This window comes from Dermacentor variabilis, chromosome 11 (genome assembly GCF_050947875.1).
Source record: "Dermacentor variabilis isolate Ectoservices chromosome 11, ASM5094787v1, whole genome shotgun sequence".
Taxonomy (NCBI): Eukaryota; Metazoa; Arthropoda; class Arachnida; order Ixodida; family Ixodidae; genus Dermacentor; species Dermacentor variabilis.
The window spans coordinates 105,968,433-105,989,718 of record NC_134578.1 but is presented as its reverse complement, the minus strand read 5'-3'; the positions used below and the strand labels follow the sequence as shown (position 1 = coordinate 105,989,718).

Below are 21,286 nucleotides of genomic sequence, written 5' to 3'. Positions count from 1 at the left end.
TACTAATTTAAAGTAATGCCGTTTGGATTATGCAATGCCCTGCCACCTTTGAGCGTATGATGGACTCCTTGCTCCGAGGTGTCAAATGGTCCACATGTCTCTGCTACCTCGACGACGTCATCGTCTTCTCGCCCACGTTCGACACTCTCATTGAGCGTCTGACAGCTATACTTGATCTATTTCGAAAGGCGAAGCTGCAACTTAACTCGTCTAAATGTCGTTTCGGCCGCCGCCTAATTACTGTTCTTGGTCACCTCGTTGACGCTTCCGGAGTACAGTCTGATCCCGACAAAACCCGCCCTGTCCGAGACTTTCCGGTTCCGAAAACAGCCGGCGATGTTCGAAGCTTTTTAGGGCTATACTCGTATTTTCGTCGTTTTGTTCAAGATTTTGTGGCAATTGCTAGACCCCTCAGTAATCTTTTGAAGAAAGGCGTACAGTTCTCGTGGGGTACTACACAAGCCGGCGCCTTCTCTTGTCTCGTCACTCTTCTCTCCTCACCACACATTCTCTCCCACATGGACCCTGATGCTCCTACAGAATTGCGTACAGATGCCAGCGGTCATGACGTAGGTGCCGTCTTAGCCCAGCGCCAGCCTGGTCAGGATCGCGTTATTGCTTATGTGAGCCGCCTCCTCACACCTTCGGAGCGCAACTATTCCATTACGGAACGAGAATGCCTTGCTGTACTATGGGGGGTTGCGAAGTTCCGTCCTTACCTTTACGGTCGCTTTTCTTCCGTAGTCACTCACCATCACGCTTTCTGCTGCCTTTCATCGCTAAAAGATCTAACGACTGGCTTGGTCGATGGGCTTTGAGGGTACAAGAATTTTCGTATTCCGTGTTGCACAAGTCGTGCCACCTACACCAAGACGGTAACAGCTTGTCGCGTTACCCTGTTGACGAATCTGACTCTTCCAATATTGCCAGTGCTGCTTGCGTATTCCCTGTATAACTGCTACTTCATTTCGCCGACAAACAACGTCCTGACGCATACATCAGAGCATTCATTGACCGTTTGGAACACTCTCCGGCCGATGCTACTCTACGCCTCCTAATCTTCCACGATAGTACTCTGTACCGTTGTAACCTTCACCTGCACGGCTCTGAGTTCGTACTTGTAATGCCTAAACAGCTCCGCTCATCCGTCCTAGAAGAGCTTCGCGACGCACCAACGGCAAGACACCTCGGCGTATCTCGAACCTATGACCATGTACGTCGTTTTTTCCGGCCGGGATTTGCCTGTTCCGTGCGACGTTACGTCACATCTTGGGAACTTTGCCAATGATGAAGAAGCTTTCCCAGATCCCCGCTGGTTTCCTGCAGCAGCTCGACCTCGCTGCCGAGCACTTCCATCGTGTCGACTTAGACCCTCTCGGCCCATTTCCGGAATCTGCATAAGGAAACAAGAGGGTTGCAATCGCGGCGGACTACGCGAACCATTTCGCCGTAACTCACGCTCTTCCGACCAGTTGCGCAACTGATGTTGAGGACTTCCTCCTACATGACATAATTGGTATGCAAGGTGCTCCGCGCCAATTGCTAACAGACAGCAGCCGTACATTTTTGGCCAAGCTCATTGACATCATGCATGCCTGCTCACATAATTTAGCACATCCTACCACCCTCAAAGGAACGGCCTCACTGATCGTTTTAACCGCATCTTTGCAGAGTTGTTGTCCAAATACGTTTCAGACGACGACCAGGAATGGGACATTGCTCTACCTTACATTGCCACTTACCTTACATTACTTTACACTGCCACTGAATAAATAACTGAATCATATGTTCTAGGAGGCCTCCTTTTTACTTCTTTAAGTCTTTGACTATTGACCTCCTTCTACGTTTATAATGCATGTAGAGCATGTTACATGCGTTTTGAACCAATACCGACTGCAATTATGCGAGGCACAGGCTTATTTCTTAATCATTTAAACCGTCTCAAACACCACGTTTATTACTTTGTTTTACCAAAAGTAACTTTGCTTTGTCTGCAGGAGAATTTCTTGTTTATGTCTTCAACGGAGCAATAAAATTCGTTAAGCGAAGGCACACATCTAATTCGGTGTAGATGTATAAATGAGCTCGTCATGTCTTTAGCTGCGTTAGGCATCAAAAAGGCATTATGACACTCAATACATCGGTATCAGCACGGCTTTCCCATTCTTCAACTGTCTTTCAGTAAGAGCATGTATATGTGGTTTGTGTGCTTATTGTGAAATAAATGCCAGGCGCGAATAGAAATCTTATTTCTTTACGTTATGTACCGTATATTCAAGTCTATAGTCCACGGATGGTGTTAGCGTGAAAATGAAAAATCCGTTGGAGAACGGACCATCTATGCGTACGGTCTATGCATTATTCCGTTTCTGGGACCCTTGAAAGGAAAAAGGTGGTCAGGATTTTCTAGCAAAAATTACGCAGACATGGGGAAATTAGCTGAAGAATGATGGTCCACAGCCTTTTCAAAATATTTTAGGTCATACTGGCGGCTCGCCAAATGCGAGTTAATACTGCAAGTGTTGCTCATTGTGGCCGCTTTTTGCATGTCGACTCATCAGTGCATGCTCAACACTTCGTATCAAATAATGCGACAGATTAACGTGGCTCTAAAGGTGCACAAAAAGACGGGCAACGCAGTGGTGCGGGCGCGATGCCATTGGAGGCCGTACGTTGCGTGCTAGAGCTTTTAAGGGTGCCACAAGTTTTGGCCCGCTTGATTGTACTGACTGCAAGGAATACTTACTGCACCATTTAACAATTCCAAGCCCTAGCGCTAAATCAGGCTATCACTGTGAATATTTCGCCTTTGCGTCAAAATTTGCAAGTTTGGTGCAATGCTGCAGCTATGTATGATTGTCTATATGTCGCCTTTTGTATGCTGCCTGATGCCCCGATTGTAACATACATAAAGCGTAACTTTAAGAGACCACACTCATGTATAAGGTCACTAAAATTAATAGCAGCGAAAGTATTTTGCAACAAATAATACGCAATAAGCGTCGTTTAAGGTCTAATATATTTTCTTTTCAAAAACCACTGCTTGCTTTATCCTCCTAGTGATCCGAAGGCCAACGCAAAATAAACTGCAAATGAAACATCCGTGTATTTGGGACACCATACATTATGCCATGTTACAATTGCTACACGCATGTATCATTCAATAAATAATAAGCCGTTAGAATTATTGAGTAATTTTTATTGATTTATTCTGTACATATTAAAATTTTTATCTATACTTTTCCCGGGGACTGCAATTCACCCCCTACTAAAGTGATCGCTCAGGCCAAAACGCTCCTGCATGAGTTCGAACTCACTCGAATGCTATCCTCAAATCAATCTGTTTTAGTATGTTTTCGCCGACCAGTTTATATTCAGATTGAATGCGTAGCGTGAATTGTGTAGTCTTTTCTGCAGGGCACGCGGGCTCGAGCAATTAACCTGGAACTTTCGACGAGTCACGAATGACGAGCCTACGCCTGTGGCCAGCAGGTCAGATTTTCGGCGATCGCCGACTGTGCGCACGGCTACCGTTATGAGTTGATTTTCCATGCTTTTCCTGGCCTCAGGTTTCCGGAAGAAAAAGTTGGCTTTGATTTCTCAAAGCTTTCAGTACCCTCTACTTCTTCACCTTCACTAAAACGTGACATATGGTGGAGCAGCTTTAGCGCTCATGTACCGGACGTCCCGGGCAAACTCACACACTGAAGACAACACCACCGTCGCCATGGCCTATCGAGGTAGCCGCTGCCTAAAAAACGTCCCCTGGAGCACGGACTACTGCCTGAGCAGAGCACAACGACCAACGCTAAGACAGAAGGCACCATTAGAGCTCCAGCGTCGCCTGTCATGCAGCAACAACCTTCGTAGCCCCCTGTCTTCCGTGGATCATTCGCTTAAGACGCAGATACATGGCTGGAAGCCTTCTAAAGAATAGTCACACTGAACGACTTGAACAGCACGGACAACCTAGGCCATGCCTATTTGTATTTGTATGACTCTGCTCGGACGTGGTTTGAGAATTGAGACTGAACCTTAACCTCGTGGGAACTGTTCCGAAGCAGATTTCCTCAGGCCTTTACGAGCTTCATACAGAAAGAAAAATTTTGAACTCCTTCTATAAAGTATAACACAGCTACCTAATGAAAACGTCGCCATCTTCACTCAGAAGACGATCCGACTGTTTCGCCATGTTGACCCTGAATAGCCGGGGGTAGAGAAAGTATGTTTCGTGAGGAGGCCGGTGAAGCAGACTGATGCGCTACCCAGCAAAGTCAATTCAGAAGAAGCTGCAAATGCGCTTCAGACAACGTGATCGCCAAACGGTTGGGCAGAAGTATGATGTCCATGCACTTGGCACCAACGACTTGCGCGTGACTACGCAAGAATTTGTGCGAGAATTTGTCGCAGGCTCAGGTTGCCTTGATCATTGACATCACTCGAGAGGAAATCCAGCAGTCATTGTGAGTTTACAAAGTGCAGCCGGAATCGCCACAGCCCCTGCCTGAAGCAAACGACCTACGCCGCCGTCGTGCGCTCTCAAAGCGACCTCAGCGAGCACACCAGGGCTCCCTCACGCCGTAGTTCTGTGGTCCGCCGCCACCACAGCCAGCTGGAGCACCATTACCCAGCGAAACTACCCAAGGAAGATAGACTCCCGCTCTGCTACATCGGCAGAGAAGTTGGTCACGTCTACCGGCGGTGCACATACCGTGAAATGGGACTACGACGATTCCCCGTCAACGCGTCGCGCCCACAACAAGGTTAATGGCCTTGTCGTATCACCGAATACCTGTCTGCTGCTCAGTGGAGACACCAACTACCTTGCCTTTCGCCATTACCAGAACGTCACCTGCCGCTGCAGCGCCGGCCATACGCCAGCGGAGCCCCGGGCCAGCCCGTATGCCAATATCCGGAGATATCAAAGCAGCAGCCGACTTTGATGCGTTCGCTGTTCGTCAAAATGTCGAAGATCCTCTGCAGTCAACGAAGATGGGGAAGTGGCCTTTGTCACTACGAGCAACGACACGCCGGCATCCGGGTGAGTGCTGAGAGCAAAGACAACGCCGACAAAAGACCTGCTTGCACGACGTACTAGCAAGAAGTCCATCAGACGAAGCCGTGATCCGCCGCCAAGATCTAACTGTAACGTAAGGCAAAGAACCACAGACCTCGACGTTATTCCCGATATGCGCGAAGTCACAGTTCTAGTAGACACAAAAGCCTTCTGCTGCGCCATGAGTGAACCCTCTGCCACCCAGCTGAAAAAGGCTAAGACTGCGTGGCAAACCTTTCAAATTCGGACAGTTGGAGGACGCCTGATGATCCCGAGTAGAACTTCCACGGCAAGAATTCCCGTTCATCACAGGACCCAACCTGCCACACCTTCGTTATCCTACAGCAGTGTGTTCACTAGAAGTATTTCTTGGTATTGACTTTCCGAACCGAAACGGCGCAATTATCGACTTGGAAGTCGAAGTCGATAACGCTGCAAGACAATCAAGCCATACCGCCGAAGATCTCTCGGAGTCAGCGTGCCTTGAGTGTGTTCGAAGATCAAGTCTGCATCCTGCCTCGCTCCTGCATTGTCGTTTGCATCCGCACCGATACACGCGCAGACGTAGAAGGCATCATTGAGAGCGACCAACGTCCGCTGCTCGACCGTAAAATTTGCGGCGCTAGAGGGTTCGTTCGACTGCACGAAGCAAAAGCGAAAGTGGGGCTAATTAACACAACTAGGAGTTCGAACACGTCGGTAAGGGCCCGATGATTTCAGAAATCATGGAAGTTTGGAAAGCCAGCATTATTTTTGGTCCTCTAGCACTTAGCCCTATCTACTTCGACTTGCATATTTGAGGAACCAGCTTTCGAAATAAAATGAAGCCTTTCAAGGCATGTATAGGATAAGCTTCGAAGTCGTCTAATCCAGTACAAAGACTGCTTTGCAGCGTCATCAAAGATTCGACAGGCACAAGGTAAATAAGCAAGTACAATCACTGAATATTGCTCTCGGCCATTGGGTTAGAGCTCGTACCGAGTTGGAACGTGGAAACTTGAAGCCATAAAACACCAAGTTGATAAAATGCTGCGGCATAAAATTACACAGCAGTAAAAAAGCACGTGGGCGCCCACTTCTGTCTTGGTGAGGAAGAAGGATTGCTGTCCCCATTTTCTCGTCACTTACCATCGCCTGAGCAGGAGCGTTAAGAACGACATTTGCGCCCTACTCCGAATAGACCACACTAGAGGGACTCTGCGACACAAAATATTTTTCGTCGATGGATCTTAACGGTGGCTACTCGCCAACCGAAATAGACGAGAGTGATATAGAAACAATCCCCCTTATTACGCCAGACAACCTCTTCGAATTCAAGGTCATGCCGTTTGGCCTTTCGTCGGCACCAAAAACATTCCAGCGCGTGATCGATATGGTCCTGGCAGGCATAAAGTGGCAGACGTGTCACGCCTGCTTGTGTGTTTTTGGGTATTTAGGGTACATTCGGGTTTAGGCGTTTTTTAGGGTATTCTCTCGCATTATCGAGCAACTGACCCATATCACGAAATCAAAGGGCGAGGTTAAGTGGCAAGCGCCGCAATAGCAAGAGTTCCAAGGGTTTAACCGCGCCTGCAGTCAGCATCAGCACTCGCCAACTTCAGCTTAAACGCCGATACGGGAATGCATACCGAGGCAAGAAGTGTACGCTACCGCACCTGGCTAGTCCAAAGAAGAGACAGAGTCATAGATTACACTAGCGGCTGACTATCGAAAGCGGAAGCCAATTATTCTACGACAGAAAAAGGATACCTTTCTATCGTTTGAGCACGCTCAAGCCTTAGATTGCAGGACTTTGACGGCAGCTTGGCCTACAAGACCGAACAAAATTACTATGATACCGAATACCTGTCTCGCGTCCCACCAAGCCGCCACCGCAAGACGACCAATATGAGGACCACATCCTGGGGCAATATGTGCCGACGACTCTGCTAAACAGCAGCGAACAGGCTCGGAGCTAAAAAGCCTTCCTATGTACCGGGAAGGGAGGACCAATTCTTTTCCCAAGTGCGTTTAGACATAGACTGCCTTCATTTTCGCTACTGAACCATGTCCTCGCAAAGAACCGTTTTTTCCCACCCCGCGAGAACTACCTTCTCGCACTCGGGCCATATGATGATCAGCTAGACAACCAGGCGCCTCACATTTCCTGTACGCTCGCAAGAATATAAGTGAAGTATTTGTCGCCCGTTACATCAAGACATGCACGGATTGTTAGCAACTCAAGACATCTGTAATAAGGCCAGCGGAAAAGCTACAACCGATCGAGTCTCCTTACCTTCCGTTCTGACCAATGGGCTTTGACATATTGGGGTCATTTCCTGCATCAAGATTGGGAATAAGTGGATCGTCGTGGCTACCGACTACTTTGCCCCAATACGCGTAAACGAAAGCTCTGCCTAAAGGTAGCGCGGCCGAAGTTGCTGAATTCTTCGTCGAAAATATCCTGCTAGGACATGGTGCCGCGAAAGCGCTCATCACCGACCGAGGAGCGGCTTTTACAGCGAAGCTTACCCAATCGATTCAGCAATACAGCCAGCCAAGCCACAGGAGGACAACGGCCTACCAACCTCGGACGAATGGCGTTACGGAGCGGCTGAACAAGACCCTCGCTGACATGCTAGCTATATACGTCGGCGTCGAGCTCAACACGTTGGATGCCGTCCTTCTCTACGTAACTTTTGCATCCAGCATGGCGGTGCATGTCAAGCCGTTCGCACAGATCATGCCGTTCAAGCTGGTTTACGGGAGGAGCCACACGACGAATGTCGATGCCATGCTGCCACACGTTACCCACGAATGGAATCTCGATACCGCCGCCTGTTGGCAGTGGGCCGATTAAGCACGACACCTGGCCTGCCTGCGCATCAGGAGCTAATAAAATACGTACAGCCGACACTACAATCTCCGACGATGGTACTGGGAATACCAGCCTTGTGACCGAATTTTGGTTTTCACCCTGATTCACCGTCAAGGACTTAGTGAAAAACTTGTGCGACGCTATTTTGCAGCGTAAAAGATCGACCCACGCACTGGCGCAGTGAACTCACAGGTCCTACGAGAGAGCATTACGCAATCACAGCGGCGCTGCTCCCGAAATGAAGTAGTTCATGTTGTGCAGCTTAAGCCTTTCTACGCCAGTTAAGAAACTTCGGGAGGTTGCTACCTTGTGACTTCATTGTTCCTTATTCACTAGGGGTGTTTTAATTTTTGGCTCTTGTGTTTGCAGCATTGGGACAATCCTTCCTTCGTTTTTCAATAGGATTTTTTTAATAACAGATTTTTCAATAAGCTTATTTCTGTGTTGCATGTAAAAAAATATGCGGGTCCCACGCAGCGTCGTAATTGATGTAAGTGAAGCTTTCTTTGCCGTTTCCTTTGATGGACGATAATTAGCGCTCATGGTGACAACGAATGTTTAATTTGTTTAACGTTTAGTCCATCACAAGACCGTTGACTGAAACGGCAAATGTTACCTTGCGTGCACCACTACTATTTGTCGTCGAAGTACACAGAGCGTACAGGGCAAGCTTTAGCTTGATGCGTTGTTGCGCTCCATACTTCATCACCTCTGATAAGGTTGACCCCATTCACTTTCTCACACGGCATATCGTATCGTGGCAGAAGTATTAAACTCTAATTGAGTTATGGAGCTGCGTACTGCAACGACAATCGTACTATAATGCGTGCGTAGTGGTGGACTCCGGATTAATTTTGACGGTGTGGAATTTTTTAACGCGTCCCAAAATTACGTTAACAAGCGTTTTTTTTTAATTTCACCGTCATCGCAATGCGGCTTTCGCGATGGGGACCAAACCTACTTCCTCGAGCAATCACATGGCCACAAAGCTAGCACGCTGGGCAAAGAGTTGATTTGATGTGACACCGCTTCCGTAGTGTCCCCTGTACCCTAGGGTATGCTTTAATGCTCCTCTACTCCTGCACGTCCAGCGAAAGTTGCCAGCTTGACAAATTTGCGTTGTGTTTATATTCAAAAAACAGCACATACGGCCGATACGTACTTTGAACCTAAAGTTATCCCGTTTGCCAGCAACTCTCTATAGTAGAAGCATTGGCTTGCCTTCGCATGTAACTTTTTTTCCTAACCTCATCCCCCCGTCCTTTTGTCCTTCCTTCCTTTGGAAGGGGGCATTAACACGCATACTTATTTATCCTTTCCTCGACGACTGCAACTTATTCACAATCAAAGTTATTGCTCAGCGCAAGACGCACCCTCTTTGTTTCGCGGTTACTCGAAAGTTATCGCTGATTCTATCTGTTTTGTATGTTCTCACCGAACCCTTTAATATCGTTTATATGCGCGATACGGACTGTGTAGCAGTTCGTGGAAGGCGCCAGCAATGTCTTTTATGCCGGCGTCCACAATTAAATTACTGCAACGGGAGTGACGTCAGCGAGAACGCGTAAAATATTGCTGCGCTCGGTATGGGTCTGTGTGCCGAGACAATATGCCCTATCTTGGAAGGGATGGTGGCGCGAGCCATGCGCTGCTAAGTATTGCATCGTGAGAAGAAAGAGCGCCAAACAGCGAGCACTTCGGTGTTCTCAACAGCAGAGCCTCAAACACGATGTAGACTATAGAGCAGGTGGTGCAGGCCTTCTGCTGAGGTGACGACGAAGTTTCAGCATACAATTTTGTCTTTCGCGTCCGATTAGTCTGTGACGCCTCGTCGCCTATGAAGTGCAGCTATAACATGTATCAGCAGTGCTTACACACCACCTACTGGTTCATTGCAACGGAAATAAGTAAAATGCTGCGCTAAGTGGCACGGAAAAGACGTCGGCGGGCGAATCTCGCTTTGGTCTGGCGAGAGACACGCCAGCGCGAAGCAGAACGCCTTCGTGCGCTCGCGGGGCACGCTACGATCTCTGCCACTCGCATCCCTGTAGCTCGGTGTGTCGTAATTCAACTGGACGCCCAAGATACTTCAGAGCCGGAGAAAAATACCCGTACCTCATCCGAAATCACTCGGCAGCAGGAATCCGCTCGCCAACAGGGCGCCGTGCGCCAAGCAAACCTGCAACACTGTCGCCTACCCGTAAATCGTGCGCCTTTCGCTGCAGCGCGCCGTGAGTTCATGAAGCAAGCATGCAACAGCTTGTCTGAAGACACGTTTCACTTTCATGCTCAACCTGTTCCTATCAAACAGGGAGCAACCATGTTGTTCTTTTTATGGGCACAGGTTCACGTAATAAGCAGTCAGCATTGCTTGTTCAAACGTTTCGTTACTGTATTGTTCTTCACATTCTCTACACAGTGACAATATACACCCTGGGTCCGCAGTCATTTGTGGTGCTAGTTGTTACAAGGAGAAAAGCAATACAGTGGCTACGTATATGGACATATTCATGAATATAAACAGAACCAACAGTTTCCAACTTCTTGCAAACGTGAAAGATGGGGATTACGTAAATGTCACATTTTTATTATAGTGAATGCTAGCTTAATTAGAACAAAGCAAAAGCGATCTACAAAGTATATAAAGCCTTCAGGAACGTGCTTCCAGTAATTTAATGGGTTGGAGGTTGTTGAAGATTTAGCTCTTCTAACGTAGGGCCCAGTTATCTCACGCTAACAGTGACGGCGTGTCATGATCCTTTTTTCAGAAACGAACGTATTGTATTTAGGAAAATGCTTTGTGTCTCTTTTGTCCGCAGAGGCCCTAGCTCCACAACTCGCTACCGGAGAAGGTTTGTCAAGCCCACTGTGTGTTAAACGAGTGTATTTCTAATCAGGATATCCTTTCTGTTTTTTTTTGTCCGCAGCAAGCGCAATTGACATTGCCTGCACGGTAGCTTTTATTTCATACTATGGAGGAAGTTGTCTTCTTTCGATTGGCCTCATATGGGGAGCCAATTCTGTAAGTACTGACTTCTTAATTAAAACCAATGCGGTGTGAACGATTCGAGTGGATTTTATTTGACTTCATTTCTTACTACGCTGAAGGACTAAAGCAATAAAGAAGGGAGTAATGTGATTCGGAAGTGCAGTACAAGGATACAATTTCTGTCTATACGATGTCAACTAATATCGAACGAGAACAAACAATATATAGTGGGGCGGCGATTTATCTGGAAAGACCATTCTAGTACTTTCAGCTCCGTGTGATGTGTAAGTACAGAATTTGTGCAATATATGTGTTAATTCCAACCTTTACTATTAGAAAAGACACATACACTATTTACCAAAATCGTATATGTCCGTGCTGATTTAAATGAGAACCACGAATGTTTCATAGAAGATCCGAACGAATCATATAACATTATGGATGCCGGACATATTTGGCATAAGAGATTTTTCAATTAAGTTATTTCAGTGTTGTATATAAAAAAATAGCGGGTCCCACGCAGCGTCGGAATCGATGTAAGTGAAGCTTTCTTTGTCGTTTTCTTTCATGGACGATAATTGGCGCTGATGTTGACCACGAATGTTTAAGGGTGGTGACTTGACGGTAAACTTTACCTTGCGTGCACCACTGCTATTTGTATTCGTACTACATAGAACGTACAGGGCGAGCTTTTACTTGATGCGTTCTTTTGCGCCATACTTCGGGACCTCTGAGATGGTTGACCATAATACTCCCTCATATGGCATATCGTATCGTGGCAGAAACATTACACTTTAATTGAATTATGGAGCTACGTACTGCGACGACAATCGTATTATAATGCGCGCCGTAGTGTTGGACTCTGGATTAATTTTGATGGTGTAGTATTTTTTAACGTGTCGCTAAATCTACGTTAACGAGCAATTTTTTTATTTCACCGTCATCGCAATGCGGCTTCCGCGAAGGGGACCAAACCTACTTCCTCGAGCAATCACATGGCCACAAAGCTACCACACTGGGCAAAGAGTTGACTTGATGTGACACCGCTTCCGTGGTGACACCTTTACCCTAGGCTATGCTTTAATGCTCCTCTACTCCTGCACGTCCTGCGAAAGTTGCCAGTTTGACAAATTTGCGTTGTGCTTATTTTCAAGAACAGCGCAAACGGCCCTTACGTACTTTGAACTTAAGGTTATCCGGTTTGCTAGCAACCGTCTATAGTAGAAGCATTGGCTTGCCTTTGCATGTCACTTTTTTTTTTCCTAACCTCATCCCCCCTTCCTTTTGTCCTTCCTTCCTTTGGAAGGGGGCATTAACACACATACTTATTTATCCTTTCCTCGATGACTGCAACTAATCCACAATCAAACTTATTTCTCAGCGAAAGACGCACCCTCTTTTTTTAGCGGTTACTCGAAAGTTAATTTTGATTCTATCTGTTTTGTATGTTCTCACTGAACCCTTTAAAATCGTTTATACGCGCAGTACGGACTGTGTAGCAGTTCGTGTAAGGCACCAGCAATGTCTTTTATGCCGGCGTCCACAATGAAATTACTGTAACGGGTGTGACGTCAGCGCGAATGCGTAAAATATTGCACCCGGTATTGGCCTGTGTACCTAGACAATATGCCCTATCTTAGAAGGGATTGTGGTGCCAGCCATGAGCGGCTAAGTATTGAATCCTAAAAAGGAAGAGCGCTGACAGCGAACGCTTGGGTGTTCTCAACAGCAGAGCCTCAAACGCGATGTAACCTATACAGCAGCTGGCACAGGCCTTCTGCTGAGATGACGACGCAGTTTCCGCACACGATTTTCCCTTTCGCGTCCGATTAGTCTGTGACGCCTCGTCGCCTACGAATTGCAGCTATAACATGTATCAGCAGTGATTACACGCCATGTACTGCTTCATTGCGACGGCAATAAGTAAATAAAAAAATTGGAGGACGCTTAAGCTTCGCCTTCAAGAGTGGAACGCGACAGCGTTCCCGTCGACCCGCCAAGGTGTGTAAGACAATGGGCTACGGTGCAGCGACTACGCGCCCCGCATCGGACACGGTGAGCGTCGAGCAACGCAGCGTTCGGCGCGACAACGAAATGTGCGCCTGAGCAAGCGACGCACGCCTGAGCCTTAGAAACAGCTCGTTTCTAAGGCAACACCGCGTTCACTAAAGGCGCTTTTGTACCGCTTTGAAGCATCGAACTTCTGGCTCAGTGCATTCTTCTTCCGACTACCGTTCGGTGCGGACGCGGAATCATGTGCTCCAGCGGAGCGGCGATAGCGGCTTCTGCAACTGTCCCTGAATCGAAGTTATCGAACTTTTTTTTTTATATTTCGCCGTCATCGGAATGCGGCTGCCGCGTTGGGAAAAAGTGCGCTTTCTTGAGCAATGACATTGCCGCAAAGCTATCGCGGTGGGCACAGGGTTGATTTGAGGTGTGACCGCTTCAGCAGTGTCACCTAGACTCTAGGGTGGGCTTTAATGCTCCTCTGCTTCTGCACGCACAGCGAAAGCTGTCCACTTGAGAAATTTGGGTTGTGTTTATTTTCAAGAAACAGCAGAAACGTACCATACGTACTTCGAACTTAAGTTTATCCCGTTAGCCAGCAACCGTCTAAAGTCGAAACATTTGCTTGCCTTCTCACGTCACCTTTTTCCTAACCTCGCATCCCCTTCCTTTTTTTATGGGAACTGCGACCGATGACTGGCAAGGCTGTTATTTACTTCTTTGGCAAGTGCGTCGGATCTACCCATTTTCTCCATCGTCTCCTCCCTCCTCTCTACCATTCTATCTAGCTTCCCTCTGAAGCTGAGCGTTAGTAGAAAGGTAAGCATTGCAATTTCTGCAATGCTTTTGCAGGTGATCAAGGATAATTACCACTAGAGAAGGCTAATGTGGCTACGTCCATGTAGCAGCATAGGATATTGTGCACATTCGACGCGCCCCAAAGGTCAAAACGAGTTTCTCGCATCTCCTTTCTTCTCTGCCGCGCTGCTGTCATCTATGCACGCGCTTTGAACCACCCCCCAACGTGCTGTACTAGACAGCAGCAACACAGTAGAAAATTCGTAGGAAGAGGCCAAGAAAGCTTCCATTGAAGAATACAAAACAGTGGGATAATCACATCGGAGCGTATGTAGAGTATATTAATATAAGTTGTTAGTTAAAAAGGCCGATAGCGTTTCCTGCATGATGCAATTTAGGGCATAGTTGTCGCACTAGGTGCGGTAATACTTCATAGCAACGAATTTCGCAGTGTTAACACAAGCACTATAAATTGTTGTAAGAAGTCTTTTAGATAATATATTACATATAGAATGGTGATCTGCTGTGGAGTTTGCATCAGTAACAGAAACTCCGCCGTTTCATTGCTTGTATACAACCATGGTGCTATGGCTCACATAAGGAATTCTTCTAGAGAGCTATGGCACTAACGTGCAATGATTTAACAGGTTATTTTTGGCATACCTTCATCCCGTAGAGCTATACTGTGATGCGTGTCTTAAGATGATTGTGTTGCATGAAAACAGGCTAGGTGCTTATTTCAAAGTAAATGCAGCAACTGTTGAGACTATTGGGTTATAGTGAAAAAGAAAACTATGGATCGTTCGCTTCTTTTAATGAAAAACAAAGGGTGCTTATTTTTTTTCCTAGTGAAACTAATTGTCAAATGCCCTAACAGTTCTGCATATTTGTGCGTATTGAGAGTAAATACATTAAAAATTCACTTATCTCCAATGTGGCGGCGCGAACGTCCTTAACTACGCTCGACATAGTCTAGCTTCTGTGACCAAGCTTGTCCGGAGGTTTTACACGGTAGTGTATAGCTATAGAGGCACAAAAAATAAATTAACCTGAGCCGCCGGTACACGATGTGCGTAGTAGAGCTCGTACAGTGGTATAGTGAGTGTCCGGGCTCGTCAGCGAGCGTCATTACGTTGCAGACCCATTCGGTGGCCGAGCCGCCCCACTCTCTTCCGAATATTTTTTTTTGTGCCTGCACCACAGCTTCTCTTGATGATATGCCCACAAAAAGGGGGTTAGCTTGCGATTGTTAGCGCCACCGATTGAGCTGAACAGGGCAAGTTATTTCTGGAAGAGTGACAGTGGTCGTGAGCAGTTATAAACAGACAAATTTATATGTAGAAATGCAGAAAAGTTAGTCTGGGCTAAAGCTAACTTTGACCTGCTACTTTGGACTGGGACAGAGTAAAGAGGAAGGAAATGAGCGAGGATAATTAGGAGGGAGCATTTATACCTCTTCCGTGGCTGACACCGCTTCGGCGAGCACCAGGTATGATCGTGCAATTTACATGCTGTGTGATCATTGCGAGCGTTCAGTAAATGTCATTGTGTCACGTCAGCGGTTCAGTCGCCGTGCTCAACAAGCAGGGGAGACTTTGGGCAAGCACGCTGCTACATTACGAAGCCTGATTGGTGATCGCAGCTTTAGAAGGCCCACTGATGCACTGGTACGTGGCCAGCTGGTCTCAAAAACCACAAATAATCAGTTGCGTGAGCGATTACCGTTTGTAGAAATTTCATTAACCCTCTCAGAAGCTCTCGCAATAGCAAACCAGTGCGAACAAGCATTGAGTCAAGAAATTTAATAGGTTGCTTCAGTGCACCAGGGTTAAACGAGAAATCAAGATCCGCCCTATCGTCGTAACCTGATTACGAGCATGTCCGTGGTGACATGTACTAATGATGCGAGCGTCAAATGCTAGGCGCCATGAAAATGCCAGCATAATACCGTCACGGGACGATGTATCAGCTTTTGAACAGCCCTGCGTGCAAGGCACGTAACCGCAAATGTCGGCGCTGTGGTGAATTGGGTGCTTGGGTTTTATGTGCAAGTGATCTAAAATTAGCGACGAGGTTATACTTTTTGACAATGACGACGACGGTAGTTCACAGAGCAGCGCAGAGACAATTTATCTAGTCAAGGGACGTCAAAACGGCATTGACGCATCCGTCGTCGTGGAAGGTCGGGAAATTTCGTTTTCTTGTTGATACGTGTCATATCCTGCTATCCTGGCCGAAAAACTGTACACACATTTCTTCGCGAGCACTTCCCTTCTGAATTCCAGCTCCGTGCCACTCTTTCACTATTGTAAATAAAAAGAGTCCAAGCATGCTTTTCTGCATCACCTGCTTTACAAGACCTAAGTTGTCCCATTCGTGTTTACACTGCGTATTAAGGCACCGCTGTGCTGGTCCTATATGCCTGGGCGGCTTTGCAGATGAATATCGAAGGTACATCACTGCAGTGTCTGGTACTGACACCTAACGCGCCCCAAGTACCACCTGATCTACGTTCAAACTAAGAACATCTGTTCGCCATTAAACTTGGGGCTTACCAAGGGATTCACACATAAAGTGAAAGTTCCTAAGTCTCTTCAGCCCGTTTCCAGAAATGTGCAACATGTGACGTTTACTATTCGCGAGCAAGTGACAGCCGAATTGCAGAAATTAGAAGCAATATATATTATTGAGCGTGCTGACGCCTCCGAATAAGTTTGTTCAGTTTTTACTTGTTCAGAAGAACGATGGGTACGCCGACGTGAGAGAACCCAACAACGCTATATTTCTGTCTCTCTCCCCTTTCCGCTTTCGCAGACAGGGGAGCGAGACAGAGTCATGATTTGAGAACTTTCATTACGCAGAAAGGAGTACCTCAGTAAAAAAGCGTTTGTTTCGGCTTGGCTTCATCTCCATAAGCAGTTGAGAAGATGATGCACCTGATAGTCAAAGCATGCAAGGATAACTACATTGTCTATGGTCGTTCCCGCGAAGATCACCTCCCGAACCTCAGCGCCGTTTTGCTACGCCTTTAGAAGGCGAGACTCAAACTCAAACAGAAGTGTGTCTTCCACGTGGCAAAAGTGACGTTTCTTAGACATGTTGTCCACGCCAAAGACCTCTTTCCACTAGCTTCAGCTGTCGAAGCGATAAAGCAAGCTCCTGCGTCTTCGAACATTAATGAAGTCCACTCCCTGCTTGTGCTTTCTGCATTTTATTGCAAGTACGCTCCCCAGTTTTCGGATGTTTTGGAGCCTTTAAGCGCATCGGTACGAGGCATCGAGTCATTTGCTTGGAGATCAGCTGCTGAAGAGTGCTTCTCCCCTCCAAAATCACTACTGGCAACATGCAACGCGTTCAGTTTCGTTGACCCGAACCTCACTGTGATTGTGAGGACTGATGCCTCTGTTTTACATTTGACTCTGTACTGTCGCAAGAAAGGTCACTCTTTCGCCCGATATGCCAAGAATGGTTTATGGTATCATTTGATAAACAACTATACAGAGAAAGGATAGTAATTTTATTGGCCGTGTAAATTTGCAGGGATTCGCTTACTGGCTGAATTAACAAGCTTGGTATCCGCGCACATCGGCGAACGCGAACACTCGCTGTCAAAACACGAGGGGGAGCAAGCCCGGTGGCAGCAGCGGTCGAAGCGATCTTCGTTCTTGCTATCGCTTCAGCGCAAAGTGAGGGGCGAGAAGAAAGTACATACAAAGGTATGAGCGGTCTGGGGCTTGCTTTCAAGTCACGGCGCAGCTGCGCAAAATACGCAGTTGCTGACGGAGTAACAGCCGCCCTCGCCAGTCCTTGCTTCCCTCCCTGCCGCGCGCGAGACAGTCTTATCGCCCTTGAACTTTATACGGAACATCACGCCAACGCCGACGCTAAAAGTAAAATACGCGCCTGAAGTGTCCCTATATGTGATATCGCAATAAAATGAGTTATCCCTACACACGGTTGCCCTTGCGTCCCACAGTTTGAGCCCTCAAGAACGGATATACTATGCAGGCGAACGAGAAGCCTGAGTGTGTGTTTTGGCCAGCGAGCTTTGGCATGTGTATCTTTGGGTTCGTCCCTTCGTCTTCAGAACTTAACACGAGGCCCTACGCCCCTTGTTGTCAACAACAGGAAGTAGGCATTGAGCATCTGACGTTGATTCGCGCGCCTTCCCTGCCACAACTACCCGCGTTTGTCCCTTTCTCTTTCTAGCACGCTTGTGAAGGCGTTTAGGAACTCATTCTAAAACAGCTGCTAGATCGTTACCAAGGGCTCTCGTTTTTGACCTAGTCCTGACAGCGTCCTCCAAATAAAACAGACGTCACACAGCTTGTCTTCTGGGCTCCACTTGTAATGACGTTTTCTCAACCGTGTCGAGCCCGGTCTCCCAATTTTCCAATGAAGCTCCAAGGAAAGTAGGTAAATGCCAGGTTGTTGAAGCACAATCCTCGATGGCGCTAGAGCTATCATCGTGACTGTTGACGTGGTCTTGAACTCTCAGCTCAGTACTCCACCAACCATTATCACCCATTATTGATATTTATCACTCCATTTAAACCGCTATAACACCCATATAACCCCTCATCACCCCTTACTTTCCTTATCAACACATTGCGTATCTGTCTTCATTGCGCAACAACAAAGACAAGTTCAGCACATCCATACATTTCATATGTACTCGCCTACTGTAAGCGTAGCTGTTTACCCCAGTGACAAGGCGCTGGGCCTCTGAGCGTAGAGTCCGAGGCAAGGTCGTTTTTTCTTCGATTTTCTTCCTTGAGAAATTATTCTATTTTTTTCTTTATGGGGCGCATTGATGTTCTGCGTAACGGAGGGATCGACAAACCGAGGGACAGGTTTCCGGCGTGAGTGGCCTAGAAATTCACACGCAATAAATATTAGTCTTCATTTCACTTTCAAATCAGTCTAGTTTTAGTCAACCTTTAGACACATTAGTCTAACTTGTAATAACTTTATTTCGCATTATTTCACATTCAGCGACATTATATTTTCTCCACAATTACTACACTTTCACGTTGTTATGACTTTTTCTACGTGATTTATCACTGCAGTCGTCATACAAAACGCTAATGGCGTCACATTGATTATTTATACCACTCGTTGTGGACAACACCGGATTTTCTCTGTCGCAGGACGCATAATGCTGACAAAACAAAGCTGTGAGCCGCGATCCAACCACTTGACAGGGTGAATCTGAGCAAAGAAAAAAAGAAAGCAAGTGACACTTAAAGCAGAACAATTTCGGCGAGTAGAGTCAGCGATGGCCTCATATGGCTCATCGAAAGTTCCATGGTATCTAGTGATGTTCCTGTGCTTTTCACAATTTACAACATTATTCGCGTTGTGCAAGTGATCCGAATGCACAAGTTTCGGGAACACGATCGACAGAACAGAATCGGCAAGAACATAAAGGTCCGCAGCTATTACATTAACAATTGTTACCAGTTGCTAAATGGTCACCGCAAAAGGACAATCAAAATATTGTCAATATCATCTAGTTATAACTAGCCACTGTTCAGGCCTTCAAATCTATCTACAGCGGAAGAGACGCGAATATAAGCGACAAGAAGAATTCTGAAAAGGCTGGAAACGTGCCAAAATTTTCGAAACAAGGAATCGGATATAAGGATTTCATAGTGTGCAGCTTTACAATGCGTCACTGCTGCGTTTCGCCGCGGCGCCTGCTGTGGTCCTTTCTGCAACGTGGTAGAGTGCAGTCACACAACCAGTTAACGATGTGTCTGCAATATTTAGCGATTTAGTTTACAGGTTTATGGTAAAGAAAGACGTGTTGCTGGCAGTGTTTAGAGTACTCCACTGTGAGCATGACCGCTTGCGTTATATACAAGGAACCTGTAAAAATAAGAATAAGTGCCAAGGACTTTGTTAGTCTTCCCTTTTGTATTCCGTTTTGAATCCTGTCAGGAGACGGTATGCAGAGTGGTTGGTCGGTTCTAGGGAGGACGTGATAGCCAGAGATAGCTCCCGGAAATTCTTTAGAGCCAGTGAATTTTGTTTATAAGAAACGGACGAATAACGCTGTCACCGCTGCCAAAGCACTGATTCATGAGTCCGGTGCTGCCTTTGTAAGAAACAGATGTTGTAGACATTCACAACGTTGTCCGCCAGATGCCAATTTAGTTCTCCTTACGGGTGGTGGTATTACTGCCGTATCAATAGCCGCTCAGCTATCGTCGGTAGGTCTTGATATGACTCAGAACCACAGGCTTAACGTTAGTGTCTCTCAACTACATCCTGGCAAGGCCGCGGTATGCGCAGTCGCTAGGCGAGTTTCCTCAAGTCTTTATAAGTGACTCCCGGAAACACAAAAAATAAGGAAATAAAATGTAAGAAACGTCCGTAGGGTGCTATGAAATCTGTCAAAAAGCTGGTCCGTTTGGTGATGCAGGCTTTGTAAGAGATAGGGGTCGCCGACTTTCGAAGTTTTGTGCGCCAGTTGTCTCTTCTCTTCCATATCCGGGTTGAGATGTATGCAAAATACTCCAATTCAATATATGTATATGCTACCTGAGTAACTCATGCAGGGATGGGTGTTTATTTGTCCCTGCCACACTTCAAAGGGAGTGTCAACAAAGCATCAGGCAGTGATATTAATATTGCTGTATCAGCAGCCGCGAAGCGTTGCTTCTAGCATGTAGTTTCATGCAGTTGCTTAAGCGAACTCCGGCGCTAATGTGTAAGCGAGCTACCACCAGGCCGGTTCGGACACGATGGAGCTGGCAGTTGGACAAAGAATTTGCGAAAGCTTCAGCCTTTTGGGTTTGCATTGCCTCGCGGATTTGCTGATTCATAAAGTTCAGACAATTTACTGCGTTTTATGTACCTAAAGAAAGAATAATAAAATTGTCCTGGGGAGGATTCGAACACAGGAACTCAAGCACCGAAGCCCCATGTTGCAACCTTTATGCCATGGACGCATGGAGAGGCGGAAGCGCTGCCAATAGAAGCGATTATGCGTGTTCGCAGTGCCTTATTGCATTCCGCATTGAAAAAAAAATTCTACAAGTCTTTTGAAACTCTGGCGAGTGCATGAAGATAAAGCTCAATAAACCAAGTCATAAAAAAGCTTCTAACCAGAAGCACGAATATAAGAATGACCAACGTATTAACAACCATCGTTCCATGGCGGCTCAACGATATTAGTGCCAGAACACCCGCTAATAACTGCTGTTGCAAACTGTATGCCTGGTAGGTGTTCGCATTCCTCGCTGCCCCACTATTCACTTTTCTATACTGCTTCTGAATCTTGTCAAGGCCAGCGCATGTGCAGCCGCTAGGCGATTAGCAGCAGGACTTGATAGCCCAAGGTGGCTACCAGAAATTCTGAAAAATGCAGTCGACGCTAGCAAGAAACGTGGGCACACCGGTGTCACTGCTGCCAAAAATGTCGTTTGTGTCAAACACAGATGTCGCTGCTGTCGTAGTAAGATATGTGCTTTACGTAAACGTAATTACCCAGGCTCGATATGTCAGGAGGAAGAAAAACGCGGGGTAGCGCTGTCCTTCTACAGATTAGCAAACCGTCGTACTTGGGCTGTCG

General features: G+C 46.8%; 1 protein-coding gene across 8 annotated transcripts in view; it reads left to right on the top strand.

The window, feature by feature from the left end:
• The window catches only part of LOC142564977 (uncharacterized), a 124,550-nt gene that overhangs the window by 23,172 nt on the left and 80,092 nt on the right, over positions 1-21,286 (top strand). For 6 of the 8 annotated variants that reach the window (XM_075676208.1, XM_075676207.1, XM_075676206.1 and 3 more), the window contains exons 4-5: positions 10,733-10,765; positions 10,841-10,935. The exons of the other annotated variants lie outside the window; for them this stretch is intronic. In XM_075676208.1, coding sequence (XP_075532323.1) covers positions 10,733-10,765; positions 10,841-10,935 — 128 coding nt within the window. The remainder of the gene's footprint in view (positions 1-10,732; positions 10,766-10,840; positions 10,936-21,286) is intronic. 8 annotated transcript variants of the gene reach the window in all.